General features: G+C 51.4%; 1 protein-coding gene across 1 annotated transcript; it reads left to right on the top strand.

Moving 5' to 3' along the window:
- Positions 1-1,238: 1,238 nt before the first annotated feature.
- Positions 1,239-16,129, top strand: kdm5c (lysine (K)-specific demethylase 5C). The gene is made up of 28 exons (XM_049022022.1): positions 1,239-1,945; positions 3,281-3,428; positions 3,905-3,982; positions 4,055-4,177; positions 4,495-4,665; positions 4,869-5,006; positions 7,533-7,589; positions 8,483-8,606; positions 8,686-8,891; positions 8,997-9,155; positions 9,242-9,361; positions 9,445-9,603; positions 9,737-9,918; positions 10,006-10,168; positions 10,250-10,369; positions 10,578-10,772; positions 11,155-11,336; positions 11,417-11,541; positions 11,675-11,822; positions 11,897-11,981; positions 12,191-12,588; positions 13,208-13,346; positions 13,418-13,597; positions 13,688-13,789; positions 14,001-14,649; positions 14,737-14,936; positions 15,057-15,209; positions 15,316-16,129. The coding sequence occupies exons 2-28, from the start codon at positions 3,285-3,287 to the stop codon at positions 15,322-15,324; spliced, it is 4,509 nt and encodes a 1,502-aa protein (XP_048877979.1). The 5' UTR covers positions 1,239-1,945; positions 3,281-3,284; the 3' UTR covers positions 15,325-16,129.
- Positions 16,130-16,192: the final 63 nt, after the last annotated feature.

Genomic DNA, 16,192 nt, shown 5'->3' on the forward strand with positions numbered 1-16,192 from the left:
AGTGCTAACCACTGCACCACCATGCCACCACCCCTGGATCCTGAACAGAACTAAAGTATTCACACCTCTAAAACAATTTTTTCCTTCCAAAGAATGATAGTTAATCCACTGCACTGGAATTAAACATAAACCTGCAGATGTCGATTGTTTGTTTTATTTATTTAAGACTTTTTATTTAAGGTAACAAGAACAAATCTCAGTTTTAACCCAGTTAGACATTCAGTGAGTTAACATGAATCTGTAACCCACTGCAGGGGCACCACTAGAAATTCTGAGCCCCATGAAAGCATATCACATTGGCCCCCCAACCCAGACCAATTCAGTTATGTTCCTACTTTTTTAGGTCCTCTGCCACTCATGGCTCCTTGGAATCATTGTATGCAGATGTGCACTGAAGACACAGTTGTGGTCAAAGCAAACTAGGGGTGGTCTGTGGCTCAGTGGGTTGGGATGCTGTACCCCAGATCATATGGTTGCTGGTTCAAATGCTAAGAATGGCAGAGTGACTTCACCGTTGTGCCCTTCAGCAAGGTCTTTAACCCCCCAATTGCTCCAGGTACTGTATGTGATGAAAGTATCTGCTAACCATAAGATGTACTCACATTTCACTACATTCCTATCCTGAGACAGCAGTCCTCCTTATAGAATAGCATGCATGCCCTGACATGCAGCACTTCCACTTTGAGATCATAAGATGAGAGGAAAGCATTATGAAGCTTCCCCAGGTTTACATTATGGATTTTAATTCCTGTACCTGGCATACCCGCTAACCATGGACTTCAGATTCTAAAGATGAATTTGTTACTGATTTCAGTATAAACATGGAAAATTATCTGCCTGTACAAGTGTCATCATGGTAAACGTTTAAAAATAAACATAGTTAATAAATGTACTGCATACTACCAAGTGACTTAAAACAATTTCTACACAAATTATCTTGGGTGTTATCATTGCATACATGCAATGCAATCATGCAGTCATTTCGTGCAATCAAAAAGGTCAAACAAAAAAGGTGTTATTACGTTTTTTTTATGTTGGACATTAACACCTAATTAAACCTACTAAGGTCTACGAAATCTAGTGCTTCATTAGTATTATTGTGTAAAATCGCCGCAACCCTGTACAGGATAAGCAATTATTTAAGATCGATGACGAGTCTACATAATATACTGATTCGTACATTTTTCAATAGGTACATATTATTTAAACACGCGAAGACAGCTGTGCAGGGTTCAAACAGATGTTTAGGCCACCGAGGGATGGTGTATCCCCTCCTATCTGCTCACATCTTTACTGTTGTGTACAGACAGTGATGATGAAAGTAAGATGGCGGCTCCGGGAGGCAGAATCGGTGACAGTATGAGCCGGTGGGAGTTATTCTCTTGCTGACGACGGATTTTGGCATCTTTCACACTTTTTTGGGGGGAGAGTATCCGATTAGGGTACCGGTCGAGACAAAGCGAACAGATTTTCTGGGATTTATCGAAAATATCCGATTGAGCTAACTGGACAGAGATAGCTAAGGAGTTAACCGGCTAGTCAAACGACCGATCCAGGAAAGGTGTGTGTGCTCCGGCACCATGCCGGCAGCTTGAGCCGAGGGACGCCGACTTCTGATCAGGGGATGTTAAGTGGCAACAAGCGAATTCAAGATTTGACGGCAATGGACTGCGTCCCCAGGCCTGGCAAAGGGGAGGCCGGAGAGACGCTGGGCCTCCGATTGTAGACGCGGGTGTCAGCGCTGACCCAGGCCGTCCCAAAAGGGCGGCGGACAGGGCGAAGGTTTCGGCGTCTGCGGAGCACGATCCAGTCCCTCTTTCCCTGCGCACGGCCGGCACGGCTACCCCAGCTCGCACAGCCTGGCTGCCTTCGGGTGCTGCAGAACCGCTGTTTTGACCGAGGCTCACTCAACGCGACGCCGGACAGAGTGTCGGCGACCCCGCCGGTGAGTGTACGCCGTACCCTCCGACGCCGGGCCGCAGTCGGACGTTAGCCGGGAGGCGAATGTAGCCACCTCAGTTACACCCCGACTCGGGAGCGTCTATCTTGTTGCATAAAAACAAACTCTGTGTGATTTATTAGGCGCTGCTGTAAGAAACATAGTGCCTGTATACATTAAGGCAAATATCTAACTTCGATGTATTTATGTTTACTTCGAATGTAACTACCGTTCATCCGATTTCCGGCAGGATTAGCAGGTTAGCTGGTTTTTAGCTTCGCCGCTAGCTAGTTAGCGCGAGCGTTGGCTGTGCGGAAGGGTAGCTGACCGGGAGTTTTACCCCTTTGGGGATAATTCCCGTGTGCCTTTGTACATTATCTTAAATCGATATGGCAATCTGACGAGTTTGTCCTCTTAAAGTTGAACTGTTGACACCTCTTATCCGGTAACTTTTAATGACGCGCTTAGCTTTTCGGATAGCCGATGATTTGGTTTGGTAAGGACGGTGATGTTTAGTTTATTATCATTATTATTATGATTATTAGTATTTAAAAATCATTGTATACAATTAAAACAAAGCCGTATGTGAGAGGATGCGGCCGTGGCACAGACTTCCCTCCATGGGATTCACCTTCTCCCGGAGTCGCTTTAATTTGTGACAGAGAAAAGCTGCCATTTGACCATCAGCCAGAGACACGTACGCCTCACATTAAGGCGCATAATACTTCGCTGCGTTTGTATTATTCAGATTATAAATATATTTAGTATCACGCTGTTAAGAGAAAATGTGTTTGATTAAAAATCATATTTAATCGTAGGTTCGTTTACCGTAATTTAAGAAATATAGAGTAAATAACGTGTAATGTGCATGTTTACCTTCTAACTGCCGTATCGTAATATGTGCGTAATGTACAGTAATGTAGTCTGTATAGAGTATTGCACATCTTTGCTAATAATACAGTAATTTTAGCACTGAGTAATAAGTACAGTAATACACAGTAATGTTACGTTTAAATAGCAACTTCAAGTAATCATTTTAAATGACATTTCCTGCTACAGAGTGCAGGAGGCCTGTGTTCTGAGGATTGTACACTAGAAATGCAGTGCCTTAAGTTTTACACAAGCATTAAAACATTTATAAATTTAGTGTAGGGTGTAAGTTGGGTTCGTTATAAGGGTGCAGAGGGGGTCTGGCTCCCAGGCTGCAGGTGATGCATGGACACCAGCTGGCCAGGCCTGAGCAGTAGGGCTCAGCTTCTGATATGCTGTACCGACTCTGTCTCGCCCCTGTGGACTGGACCTGCTCTTTATACCCACATTCTTCCGACCCTGTTTTCCCAGAGGAATGGACGCTGATGAGTTTGACCCCCCACCCGAGTGCCCAATCTTCGAGCCATCATGGGAGGAGTTCACAGACCCCCTGGGCTACATCGCCAAGATACGACCCATAGCCGAGAAGACTGGTATCTGTAAGATCCGCCCCCCTCCCGTAAGTATGTGTGGGCACTGCCCTCATCTCCCAGGTGGTGTGAGGTCCCACTCTGCCCCACAACCCACTTCTGTATTTACTGGGCTTGTAACAGTTTAGATTATGGTTATGGTTAGGGCTAGCCTTTTCAAAAATGAGTTCATAGCAGGAATCTTCTGGCTCACCCAGGATCTTCAGCTGTTGCCCTGAATAATTTAATGGCTCAGTTTGGCTGGACTATTAAATCCTGACTGATTGTTTTTACCATAATCTCAATGCGCCTGGATATTTTGCTGTAGTATTAATAGTATTAGTAACTATGAACTGTCCCAGTGGTTGTTGATCATGTGCTTTATTCTGGTTTGTTTGTCATGTACGTAAAGCAGCTGATGTACTCTGAGCTTCTCTTTTGTCTGAAGAAGATGATGCTGTAAACCCCCCCACCACCACCACGTGTAACCACTCTCACACACACTTTGTTTGTCTCTTCCTTGCAGGACTGGCAGCCTCCATTCGCCGTAGAGGTGGACAACTTCCACTTCACGCCACGAATCCAGAGGCTGAACGAGCTGGAGGTGAGCTTTGTCTGCTGCAGTGAGTGCCACCCATCCCTATTCGCATGATCACTGACCGTTCTTCCCCCGCAGGCGGAGACGCGCGTCAAGCTGAACTACTTAGACCGAATTGCCAAGTTCTGGGAGATCCAGGGCTCCTCGCTGAAGATCCCCAACATTGAGCGGCGCATGGTGGATCTCTTCAGCCTCGCCAAAGTAACTTGTATTTCCTTACACTTGTTGGGGTTAGGTTTAATGGGAGGGATTGCGAAACATGGCAAGGTGGGAAGTAGATGGTTAAATGTATAGACAATGAGTGTGCTGTGAGATGAAAGGAAGACAAAAAGCCTTCACAGGCAAGTTTCAGATCGTAAAGAGGATCTTGTTTTCAGCCTGTAATAACTGGGAGGGATGGCCGTTTAAATCAATGTTTTGTTTACGTTTTAGTCAACTGTTAACTCTTTAATGACTTCTCCTAGTCCCGGTTTGGCCTTCAGTGAAGTCACTGCCTGGCTTCCTTTTGCGTTCCACAGGTGGTGTCTGATGAAGGGGGGTTTGAGTCGGTCACTAAGGAGCGGCGTTGGGCCCGCATAGCCCAGAAGCTTGGCTACCCCCCAGGGAAGAACATCGGCTCACTGCTAAGGGCCCACTACGAGAGGATCGTTTACCCATTTGAGATGTTCCACTCAGGAGCCAGCCTGCTGGTAATTTCTAGCTGTAGAGTGATGCTTTGAGTTTCTTGTGTATGTGTGTGCGTCAGCGTAGACCCCACGCTCACCTTGAAATTGGGTAAGATGGGTGAGCGCATGACTGTAAAGTCACAATGGCTGTGAGTGGCATTTCTACTGGCTGGCCTTACAGCCACAAGCTCCTTTGTGGTAAACTTTCCTCTCGCCCCCTTGCGCAGCCACAGTGCAAACCGCGGCTGTATGACAGCGAGGACGTGGACAAGGAATACAAGCCTCACTCCATTCCGCTGCGGCAATCTGTACAGCCGTCGAAGACCAGCAGCTACGGGCGGAGAGCCAACCGGCTGCAGCCTGACGTAAGTGTCAAACCCATGGGCCTTGTGGGGAGTGCTAATGTGCATGGGTGGTGTCATACTGGGCTGTGGGGCTGTGGTAGGTCGTTCAGTATATTGAATCCTTTTTCAATTGGTTTAGTGGGCAGTGATTGACAGCACAAGGGAATCCCGCCTACCATAGCTTTAAAAGCCTTAATTCTTTAATGGTTATTTTAATAAATGGAAATTACTTTGTGCATTATAGTAAAACTGTTTTGAGTTAACATTTTCCTTCTGTTCCACCAGTCTACCTCACTGATCTCCTAACTAATATCCCTCCTTTCCAAATGCATGGTACTCACTACTTTACTAACAGTGAAATTCCCCTTAACCTGATTTTTGGTGGAATTTAATCTTGTTTCCTTTGTATCTATGCTTAGGACAGGCAGGTGTTGTACTTTCTATATTTAAATACAATGCATATCCCACTGTAAATGCAAATTTAAGAGTGATTGTCTCCAAGGACCTAGTAATTAGTTATAAACAATGGATCTTGGACACCGGTTGTGTTGGATTTTGACCTTGTTCTGCTGGTTACTGTCACCTGATTGAAAGGTGTCTCTTGTGTTGTCATATAAGCTGTTGCCAGTGGACACAGGTGTGGTGTCCCAGCCCTAGGTGTCCGTGCCTCATTGCTGTACTTTTGCCGTCTGATTGCCCTCAGCTTAAACTCTCTGCTTTCCTGGTGCTTGCGTATGTAGCATCGGTGCTAACTTTCTGGCCTGACCTTGCAGCCTCCGCCAACGTTAATCAGGTTTCACTGTGTATGAATGCATTTCTCGGTGAGACAACAACCGTATAATTTCATCAGTAAGCCGGAGAATGAGGGTTTCACCAGTAAGCTGGAGAAGGAGGGCCTCCGGACAGGGGAAAGCTATCCAGTTTTGTCCTTGTAGCACTGTGTATAACTGGATTTAAATGGCATTTAAAATGTGTTGCTTAACATTTCAGTATTTTAAATAAATCCTCCTCCACCCTGTTTGATCTACTCTGTACTGAGTACCACTGAGTACCTTGGATGTAGACCGTAGTACTGTACATGTAGAGCTGAGTACCAGTAAGCATCATGGATGGGGACCTGAGTGCCCTTGGTGTAGGACCAGTTACCTCGGAGTACCACAGATGTGGAGCTGAGTACCACTGAGTACTTTGGATGTAGAGCACACTACCATACATATAGAGCTGAATACCAGTGAGCACCCTCAGTATAGGACTAATTACCACTGAGTACTGCTGCTTCTTTGTCTCATGGTATGTCAAATAGAAGAGATTTTTTTACTGAAAGCAGTCTTTTCCTTGATACACTATATGGCCAAGAGTATGGACACCAGCGTCTCCAACATTTCATTCCAAAATCAAGGGAATTAAATTTGATATTGGTCAGACCATGGTTTTTCTAATAGCCACCCCTCTTCCGGGAAAGTTTTCTTTAATAGAAAACTTTCCCGGAAGAGTGGTGGCTATTAGAAAAACCATGGTCTGACCAATATCAAATTGAATATTGCTGGAATTTGTTGCCTTTCTGGTTGAGTTCTGATGTTGGGTTGCCAGGGGGGTGTTCGACGATGCAGGATTTCTTAGTTAGCTGGGCTAACATAAGCTAAAAGTTATAATTGTCCAATGGGAGTTCTCCATACCTATACTCTTTTTACACAGTTATATCTTCTAGCTTAAGTTAACCCAGAAAGAGAAATCCTGGTTTATGGAACACCACCCCAATTCCCTTTCTGTGAGCTTGCGTGACTTACCACTTGGGTTTGACGCTTATGTCAGCTGCTCTTGTTCCCAGATATTCTGACCTTCACAGTCACTTGTGGTTGACCAGGACAGCTCTAGCAAGGCAGAAATGTGGTGACTTTTGTAAAGATGGCATCCTATGATGGTGCCAAGTGGAAAGTCAGTAGCCTTTCCTGTAAAACCACTTGTTCTGCTGCTAATGTTTGTTGTGGGTGATTGCGTGACTGTACACCTAATTATACACCTGTGCCTGTAATGGGTATGACTAAATTATGCAATTCCTGTATTTAATAGTGTGTCCACATATTTTTGGCCATATAGTGTATGTCTTGCTTAAGTAAGTTTAGGAACATAGTTTAATTTTTTGCTAGTGGACAACAGTCAACAAGGCTTTTGTTGCGGCCTTTGTCAGATTGGTATGAGACTGCGCTTGTCACGCTGTCTCTGATTGGTGCACAACCCCAAAGTGTGAGAAGTCATTTCCGTGATGCTATAGCATGTCGTTCCGCCACTGACAGTTGTCAGAATAAAGCAGAGCATGCTTCTTCTGAAATGCCCGAGGGAGATGTTGTTTGAGCACCTTTGGGATCCAGAGGGAGGCTTTTCTCCACCCCTGCCCCTTCCTACACACTTATAGCACCGTACTCACTTCCCCCACTCACTTCCCCACCCTCTCTCACTTCCTCGTAAGTCCTCTACGCCCCCTCTTCCTGTTTGTCCATCCTTCTGGTCCTCTCAGTCCATTGTTGTTGTTGTTGTCTCTCCATGCAGGGTCCTGAAGACTTGCCCCCCCACCCTCTCACCGCTGGCTCTCAGCACACCTCTTCGGTACTGCCCTTCTCGCGGTCCTGCTTTCTGCCTCTCTGCTTTCCCCTTTGCTGTCTCCTTTTCTTCCATACTCTCTCCATCCTCCAGCCTTCTGCTCGTCTCCTGCTCCTCCCTTCCTTTCATTCGTGCCACTCGTACTGTGTGACTGCCTCTGATCAGTTGGAGATGCTGTGCTTGTGTGTGTATATGTGTGTGTGTGTGTGTGTGTGTGTGTGTGTGTGTGGGCTGATTCACTGCGTGTGCTCTTTAAGCTGTGCCCTTTGTTCCCTGCTGCGCATAAGCTCTGCCAGGTTCTCTTGTCTGCCTTTTTTCCCCTGCTTCCTCTGAGTGTGTTTGCAGCCGTCCGTCAGACTATCTGTGTGCGGCAGGTAACCCAGCTTTTAGTAAAGGAAGCCCCCTAAGCAACAGGAAATTGCACCTGCACTTAAAAGTGAAGCCTGCTTAGCAGAACCACATAGCTTCCCCGTTAGAGATGAGGTTCCATAAAGACTGTAGGTCAAAAATGTGCGGAGGGCAGAACGAAAAATGATTGGTTCCGCGATAACCAATCAGATTGTAGAGGAGGTGGGCCCAAAAAAAACTAGAGGAGGCAAGGCCAAGACATCTGATTGGTTAGACCTGCCTCCTCTAGATGTTTAGAGCTGCCTCCTCTGCACTCTCGTTGGTTATTTTTCTGAACCAATCTTTTTTTTCTTTTTTGCCCTCAGATCATTTTGTGTGAGTAGAATTCCCATGAGCCACATTCTCGGGGTAATGGGGGGTGTAGCTGAAGGGTCCCATTGATAGGCCAGCCGTAGGGTGGGGTGTCTTCGGGCTGCAGAGTTAGTCTCCTCTCCCCACAGTTAGTACAGATTTACATGGTAGCTCCCTCATTCTTATTTCCCCCCCCCCAGCCAGAGCCCACGGAGGAGGACATCGAGAAGAATCCAGAGCTGAAGAAACTGCAGATATATGGGGCGGGGCCTAAGATGATGGGCCTGGGGCTGGTGGCGCGGGACAAGGGGGTAAAGAGGAAAGGTGAGGCAGTGCTTTCCCAGAATGCAGTTGTGCAAGGACAGCGACAGACTGTCACTGAATGCGTGTTCTTGGCTCTCAGATGATCTGCCGCAGACTGTGGTCGTGAGGGATGGCACCACGATCAAGGAAGAGTCGGTGGAGCAGGGCGGGGGGCCAGAGGCTTCCCACAACATTTCTGTCAAGGAGGAAGAGGGAAGGACGAGTGAGGAGGAGGAGGAAGAACGTGACGAGCCCTGTACCAAGATGACCATGCGGCTGAGGCGGAATCCAAGCAACGTACAGCTGGTGAGGACAGGTCTAGGGCCTAGGCTGTGGATATGGGCTGTGATCATCGACTGTGCCCATGGACAGCAGGGGACGTGGCATTTAAGGATGTGGCCGGTATTTCAGGTGGACTCCTTCGTATGCCGGATGTGTGGTCGCGGAGATGAAGACGAGAAGTTGCTCCTCTGCGATGGCTGTGATGACAACTACCACACCTTCTGTCTGCTGCCGCCACTGGGTGACCCGCCCAAGGGGGCCTGGCGGTGCCCCAAATGCGTGGCTGAGGTGAGGCACGCTGCGACCATCACCGCTGCAAAGCGATGGCCCGTCAACACGTGTCTCACCCTCCCCCCCCCCAACCCCCTCCCCAGGAGTGCAAGCGGCCGGCGGAGGCTTTTGGCTTTGAGCAGGCCACTCGGGAGTACACCCTGCAGAGCTTCGGGGAGATGGCCGACACCTTCAAGGCCGACTACTTCAACATGCCTGTCCATGTAAGTGCGCCTCCTTGCTTCGCCGCTTTCCCCAAGACCCGGGCGCTCCCCCTAATGCTGTTCACTCCCTTTTCGACCCGCAGATGGTTCCCACCGACCTGGTCGAGCGCGAGTTCTGGCGGCTGGTCAGCAGCATCGAGGAGGATGTCACCGTGGAGTACGGCGCCGACATCCACTCCAAGGAGTTTGGCAGTGGCTTCCCGGTCAACAACGGGAGGCGGAAGCTCTCGCCGGAAGAGGAGGCAAGGCCTTGCTTCCTCGCCGCTCCCGGCCCGGGGTGGGGTGGGGTGCGGTGGGTGGGGTGCGGTGGGTGGGGTGGGGTGCGGTGGGCCCACCCACCCTGTCTGACCGGCTGCCTTTTGCCCCAACGTGCAGGAGTATGCAAGGAGCGGCTGGAACCTGAATGTGATGCCCGTGCTGGAGCAGTCCCTCCTTTGCCACATCAACGGCGACATCTCAGGCATGAAGGTGCCCTGGCTCTATGTGGGCATGTGCTTCTCCACCTTCTGCTGGCACATCGAGGACCACTGGAGTTATTCTATCAACTACCTGCACTGGTACTGAGGTCCTGCATCGTGTTGAGTTGCGTTGCACGCTCAGCCTGCCCCCAAAACATATCAGACACCTCCTCTTTCTCGCCTTAGGGGGGAGCCCAAGACGTGGTACGGCGTGCCGTCGGATGCAGCCGAGCACCTGGAGGACGTCATGAAGACACTGACCCCGGAGCTGTTTGAGTTTCAGCCTGACCTGCTGCACCAGCTGGTGACCATCATGAACCCCAACATCCTCATGGCCCACGGGGTCCCGGTAGGTATTGAGGTCCGGCCCGGTCCGGCCCAGTTCCTACCCTGAGACTGTGTCACCGCTGATGGTGCCTTTTGCTGCTAGGTATATCGAACTGACCAGTATGCGGGGGAGTTTGTCATCACCTTTCCCCGTGCATATCACGCTGGCTTCAATCAGGGGTACAACTTTGCAGAAGCCGTCAACTTCTGTACGGCTGACTGGGTGAGTGTTGTCCTTCCCAGCCCCAGCTGGCATCTGTCTTGATCTTCTGTATGACCTTGTATGCAGGTAATAGGAGTCCAGTCGTATTGGGTACCAGTGATCACTCAGGCAGTTTAAATTTCAGTGATCCCGGAGCATTTAAAGGTACAGCCGGCTACCTTCGGTCGACGGCTGCGTCTCCTGATAGGCCGTGTCTGTCTCACCTCAGCTCCCAGCTGGCCGTTCCTGCGTGGAGCATTACCGCCGCCTGCGCAGATACTGTGTCTTCTCCCACGAGGAGCTCGCCTGCAAGATGGCCGCTTGCGCGGAGAAGCTGGACCTGAACCTGGCAGCGGCCACTCACAGGGAGATGCTCAGCATCGTGCAGGAGGAGCGGAAGCTACGCAAGGACCTGCTGGAGAGGGTAGGGCCTGCTGATCTCATCCTGTGCCACGACCTCTGAGGAACATAATGAATTCTCGTGCCATTCAGTGCGATATAGGAGTTTTAGTCACACCAAGGTGCTTGATAATGGTGAGTGGCCATCCATTATTATATGTAAGAAATAAAGAAAGCCAGAGAACAGGGAACCTAAAACCCCCAAGTGGGGAGGAATCTCTAGAAGTCCAAGGTCGACTGGCTGCCCAACCCCCCCCATGCCCCCAGTCATGCTACTGTTACTGTCGAGCCTGTGTGTAGTCAGGCAGATTTTGAGACCGACATCCCATGTGAGAACAGCCAGTGGGGATTCAGCATGTTGGGTACTGGCCTCTGTTCGTTGGCTGATCACGTCGTCGTGCCAACAGGGAATCGTGGAAGCGGAGCGTGAGGCCTTCGAGCTCCTGCCCGACGATGAGCGCCAGTGCGACAAGTGCAAGACCACGTGCTTCCTGTCAGCCTTGGCCTGCAGCGGCTGCCCCGAGCGCCTGGTCTGCCTACACCACACGCAGGACCTGTGCTCTTGTCCTGTGGAGAAGCAGTACCTCAGGTACCCAGGCTCTGCATCTATGAGCCGTCCTGTCTGAGGACTCGGCCAAAACCCATACCCGTGTCCCGTGTCCGCACCAGGTACCGGTACACCCTGGATGAACTGCTAGCCATGCTTCACCGCCTCAAGGTCCGGGCCGAATCCTTTGATTCCTGGGCCAGTCGGGTAAAGGAGGCACTGGAGCAGGAGGAGGGGAGTAAGACGGGTAAGGAAGCACCGCTTCATTCAGGTTATCTGCAAAGCATTATGGGAAATCTCCTGATTAGTTTAAGCTGTTTCTGTTTTGGAAACTGGAAGTGTTCAATATTCTGCTAAAATTGAAATGTATGCTTGCGTAGATGTGGAGGAGCTGGAGGCACTGAGGATGGAGGCAGCTGAGAGGAAATTCCCTGACAACGAGGTGTCCCAGCGCCTGAATACTGCCTTGAGTGACATTGAGCACTGCCAGGCTGTCAGTGGGCAGCTCATCAGCGGCTCCTGCGGCAGGTGGGTACACGGCTTAGCTTGAGGCCCCAGGGTGGGCGGTGGTACAGCACTGACCCTGCATCCCTTTCCTGCAGGAGGCTGAGCCTTGCCGAGCTGCGTGACCTGCTTGAGAAGATGAAGTCTCTTCCTTGTGTCATGACTCAGGTGGACGGGGTGCAGGTGAGACCCCTAAGCTTAACTGATGTCAGATCAGCAAACTGCTTTTCTTGATAATTAATTAGCCCTGGATGGTACTCTCTCTGCGATCCAATGCCTGTGATGATTCGCTCTACCCTGTGGTTCAGCCTGACCATCAGAACAAAAACAGAATTATGAAGGGATCCTGGAAAGAGGAGCATTGCTCCTATGATGCTCGCCTCCTCTTCCAGGTCCTCTTGACTTCCGTGGAGCAGTTCCAGAGCCGGGTCCGTGCCCTTCTGGATGGTGGACGTTGGAGCCAGGCCCCGCCCAATTCAGAGGAGCTGCAGGATCTGCTGGAGGAGGCTAAAACCCTTGCGGGCGAACCCCCGGAGTGCGAGACGCTGAGGGGCCTGCTGGAGCAAGGCCGCTGGCTTGGGGAGGTGCGCAGAGCGCTGGGTCCACGGGACAGCAGTGCAGAGAGTGCAGGCCACACGCCGGCTTCGCTGACAGACCTGCGGAGTCTGGTGGAGGCCGGCCGGGCCCTGCCACAGAGCACCGCTGTGGAGGCGGCCATGGCCGAGCTGCAGGAGCTGCTGACCATCGCTGAGCGCTGGGAGGAGAAGGCGCAGATCTGCTTGGAGGCCAGGTAATGCTCCCTCATACTCCTGCAGTCTGTCAGGTTCATGCCACGGGCCAGACCTGTTTACAGTAGCACTCACTCAATCATGCAGGTAGTCTCACTCATTCCGATTTCAAACATAATGAAGCATGACATTTCGTATCAAGACAAAACCATTAGTTTCGATCTGTTGTTAGGGGGAAGTTCCTGAGTGACAGGGGTCCTAAATAATTGAGGCATATTTGGAGTGATCTGGGTTGGGTGCCTGGTATGTGTTTTCATGGGGCCCAAAATTTCTACCGGCGCCCTAGCCTGTCGTATCAGCTAATGGGACTCATGGGAAATGGAGTTCTAGAGAAGGCCAAACTACAGAGGGTAGCCCATCAGTGCCGGTGCTGAAACACAGCAGTATCATTTTTAGTCTTTCTTTGATAGACCCAGGCAGGAGGCACATGTGTTCGTCTTACTCCCCATAGACAGTGCAAATGATAACAGGAGTGTTGTCTGGTGGATAATAAGCCGTAGGATAGCCATACGGTACCGGTCAGAGTTATAGTGGATTACCAGGTCCTGTATAAGACCCCAGAAAACTGATGAACTGCCCTGTCGCTGGGCTCGTCCTCGGCTCTCTCCTGTGCCCTTGCAGGCAGAAGCACCCGCTGTCTACACTGGAGGCCATTGTCAGTGAGGCTACGGTGATCCCGGTGCAGCTGCCCAACATCTTGTCTCTGCAGGCCTGCCTGGGCCGTGCGCGTGCCTGGGTCACTGACCTGGAGGAGATCCAGGTGAGTCCGGGCCTGGCCTCCAGGCTCCACCCCCTCTGGCGGGCTCACTGACCCCCACCATGTCCCCGCAGAATGGAGAGCATTACCCCTGCCTGGATGACCTGGAGGGCCTGGTGGCCGTGGGTAGGGACCTACCTGTGCAGATGGAGGAGCTGAAGCAGCTGGAGGTGCAGGTAGCCAGCGCCCAGGCCTGGAGGGAAAGGGTCAGCAAGAGCTTCCTGAAGAAGAACCCAGCACACAGCTTGCTGGAGGTGATGGGGGCCACAGTGCCTGGGGGTGGGCACCGAGGGCCAGCCCTACTAGGGACTCTATCCTCATTTGTTTCTTTTATATTATGGCAGGTGCTGTGCCCCTGTGTGGAGAGGGGTCAAGGCAAGCCTGGCCAGTCAGACATGGGCAGCCTAGGTCTCACTGCACAGGATCTGAGGGACCCTGGGGCTATAGTGAGTCTTACAGTGAGCGGCATGCGCTGTTTTTATGCTGGCTCCGCCCTCAGCAGTATGTGGGTGTGGCCTCGGCGGGTGTGGTGTAGGATCTGGCCAGTTAAGAACCAGGTGGTTAATTGGCCAGTTCTGTGTGTAGTCAATCCTGAAAGCTGCCAGCCAAGCGTCTCTTGCTGAGCTTTTGCTGATGAGCTACATTTTCCCACCCCAGGTGTCCGCGTATAAAGACGGAGAGCGACGAGAGAAGGAAGCTATGAGGCGCCTCCGTGAGGTCAACTTGGCCACGTCGGTGTCAGTGGAGGGTGAGAGGCACAAAGAGGGCAAGGAGCAGGACAGTGCTTGTGTGAGCCCAGCGACGGCGCCCCCCTCTGGCCTGACCCCCATCTGCGTGTGCGGCCACCCTCCCTGCGAGCCCCTCCTTCGCTGCCGCCTGTGCCAGGCCCGATTCCACGCCGGCTGCGTGCCCTTCCCTGCTCTCTCAATGCCTGCCTCCCCACTCTGCTGGTGGGACTGGGACGCCGGCTTCCTGTGCCCGCTGTGCCGCCGCTCACGGCGTCCCCGCCTGGAGACCATCCTGGCTCTGTTGGTGGCCCTGCAGAAGCTGCCGGTGCGGCTGCCTGAGGGAGAAGCCCTGCAGTGTCTGACTGAACGGGCCGTCTCCTGGCAGGGCCGGGTCCGCAGCGCGTTGGAAAGCCCCGAGTTGCAGGGGCGGCTGGATACTTTGAGGGAGCTCCGGGGGGGCAAGGGGGGGGTACAGGACTTGGAGGACGGTAGCCCCACTCACCCGGACACCAGTGCAGTGATAATGAATCGCTGTGAAAATGGACATGGCGACGGGGAGGATTCGCACAACGGCACAGGCTAGTAGGCGCGAAGCACAGGTTTCAAGTGGAGGTGGGCTCCAGTCCAAAAGCTTACTGCTCATATTCTTATGTCGCCCCCTCTAGGTGTGGAGGCACTCCTGCACCTGTTACCCTCCCTGCAGGGCCCTGTAATCGAGCTGTCTCTAACAGCCGTGTCCCAGCTGGAAGAGCTACAGCTGGAAGGGGACCTCCTGGAGGTGACTCTGGACCAGACGCTGACCATCCACTGGCTGCTTCAGGCCGCCTCCCACCCCCCCTTGCGCACTCTGCGTGCCCTTATAACGGTAAGGCACAGCTCCTGAAGGGATTAGAGCTTATCAAATTTGTAATAAGTGTGTAGAGAGCACATAGTTTAAGGTGCCTTGCTAAATGGAAGGGTGATGTTGCCCTCTTGTGTCCGGCAGGCAGAGCTGCAGGAGCAGCAGCAAGCTGGGCGCGGTGGGGGCCGAGCGAAGGACTCCAAAAGGAAGAGGAAGCGGCTGCGGGAGGTGGGCAGGGCAGACGAAGGCCTGGGCTGCAAGAAGCCCCACCCCCCGAGCCCACTGACCCAGTCAGAGGTAACTCGCGCTTTGTGAGAATCATACAGCATTTTTTTTCTCGGGGGGCTAGTTAGCTGGCTACATTTTAGGTTTAACCACACTTTCATATCCTTGTATTTCACAGATCCTGTGAAGGGGGATGATGGATTTACGGAAAACCTGGTGGATGGGCCAATCACACACCTCCCCCCCCCCCACCCCACCCCCCAACCGACACACATACACCAACACAAAGCGCAGCCACCCAGGACAGAAGGAACAAAATAAGGGCGGGGTGAACGCCATCCTCCCCCGCCGCACTGACTGCTCTCAGCCCCTGCTGTCCCCACCCCCCCCAGTGTGCCATGGGCTGCTGGCCCTGTGTTTTTGGAGATGGGGCTGTGGAGTCATGCAGCTGGTTTGTTTCCCCTTAAAGCACTGAAACTGCGCCCCCTCCCCCCCTTCACTGGAGGCTGGACTTCTCGGTTCGGCTCGGACTGCGTGAAGGTCTGTGCCCCCGGTGTGGGTCAGACCTGCAGCAGAAGCTGCACAGGTAACGCCCCCCTCCCCGGCCGCCGCAGACTGCAGCATACGGTGGGGGCTCGTAACCGTATTTTTTTGTATTGGGTCTTGGGCTTTACTGATGGTATCAAAGGAGAAAATGTTTGGGAAGTTTAAAGAAGTGTGTAGGCATTTGGTGCTACTTCCCAAAGCGTCTCCTTTTCATTCTCTTCTCTCTCCTCCCCTTTCACTGCTTTTCCTTTGGTTTTTCCACCTTTTCTCATGACTTCCTGAGCACTTTGTTCTAACAGAATTTCTGTCTTGGTTCAGATATTAATTATTATTATTATTATTATTATTATTATTATTGATATTATTACAGATGTGGTTCTTTTCTGTTTTAATGTTGCCTCCCCTCCTCCTAGTTAGCAAATTAAAGGTTTAGAAGTGTTTTAGGACTCCTGCAGTCTCGTGTCCATCTTTGAGTCTGTCGTCGTCTAAGCATAAATACCACATTTGAA

Source organism: Brienomyrus brachyistius, chromosome 8, assembly GCF_023856365.1.
Source record: "Brienomyrus brachyistius isolate T26 chromosome 8, BBRACH_0.4, whole genome shotgun sequence".
Taxonomy (NCBI): domain Eukaryota; kingdom Metazoa; phylum Chordata; class Actinopteri; order Osteoglossiformes; family Mormyridae; genus Brienomyrus; species Brienomyrus brachyistius.

Excerpts from the sequence above, each read along its gene's own strand:
- kdm5c (XM_049022022.1), top strand. The coding sequence starts at position 3,285 with ATGGACGCTGATGAGTTTGACCCCCCACCCGAGTGCCCAATCTTCGAG. Across the intron at positions 11,337-11,416 it reads GTGGAGAAGCAGTACCTCAG|GTACCGGTACACCCTGGATG; the intron begins GTACCCAGGCTC and ends TGTCCGCACCAG. Across the intron at positions 11,823-11,896 it reads ATCAGCGGCTCCTGCGGCAG|GAGGCTGAGCCTTGCCGAGC; the intron begins GTGGGTACACGG and ends CCTTTCCTGCAG.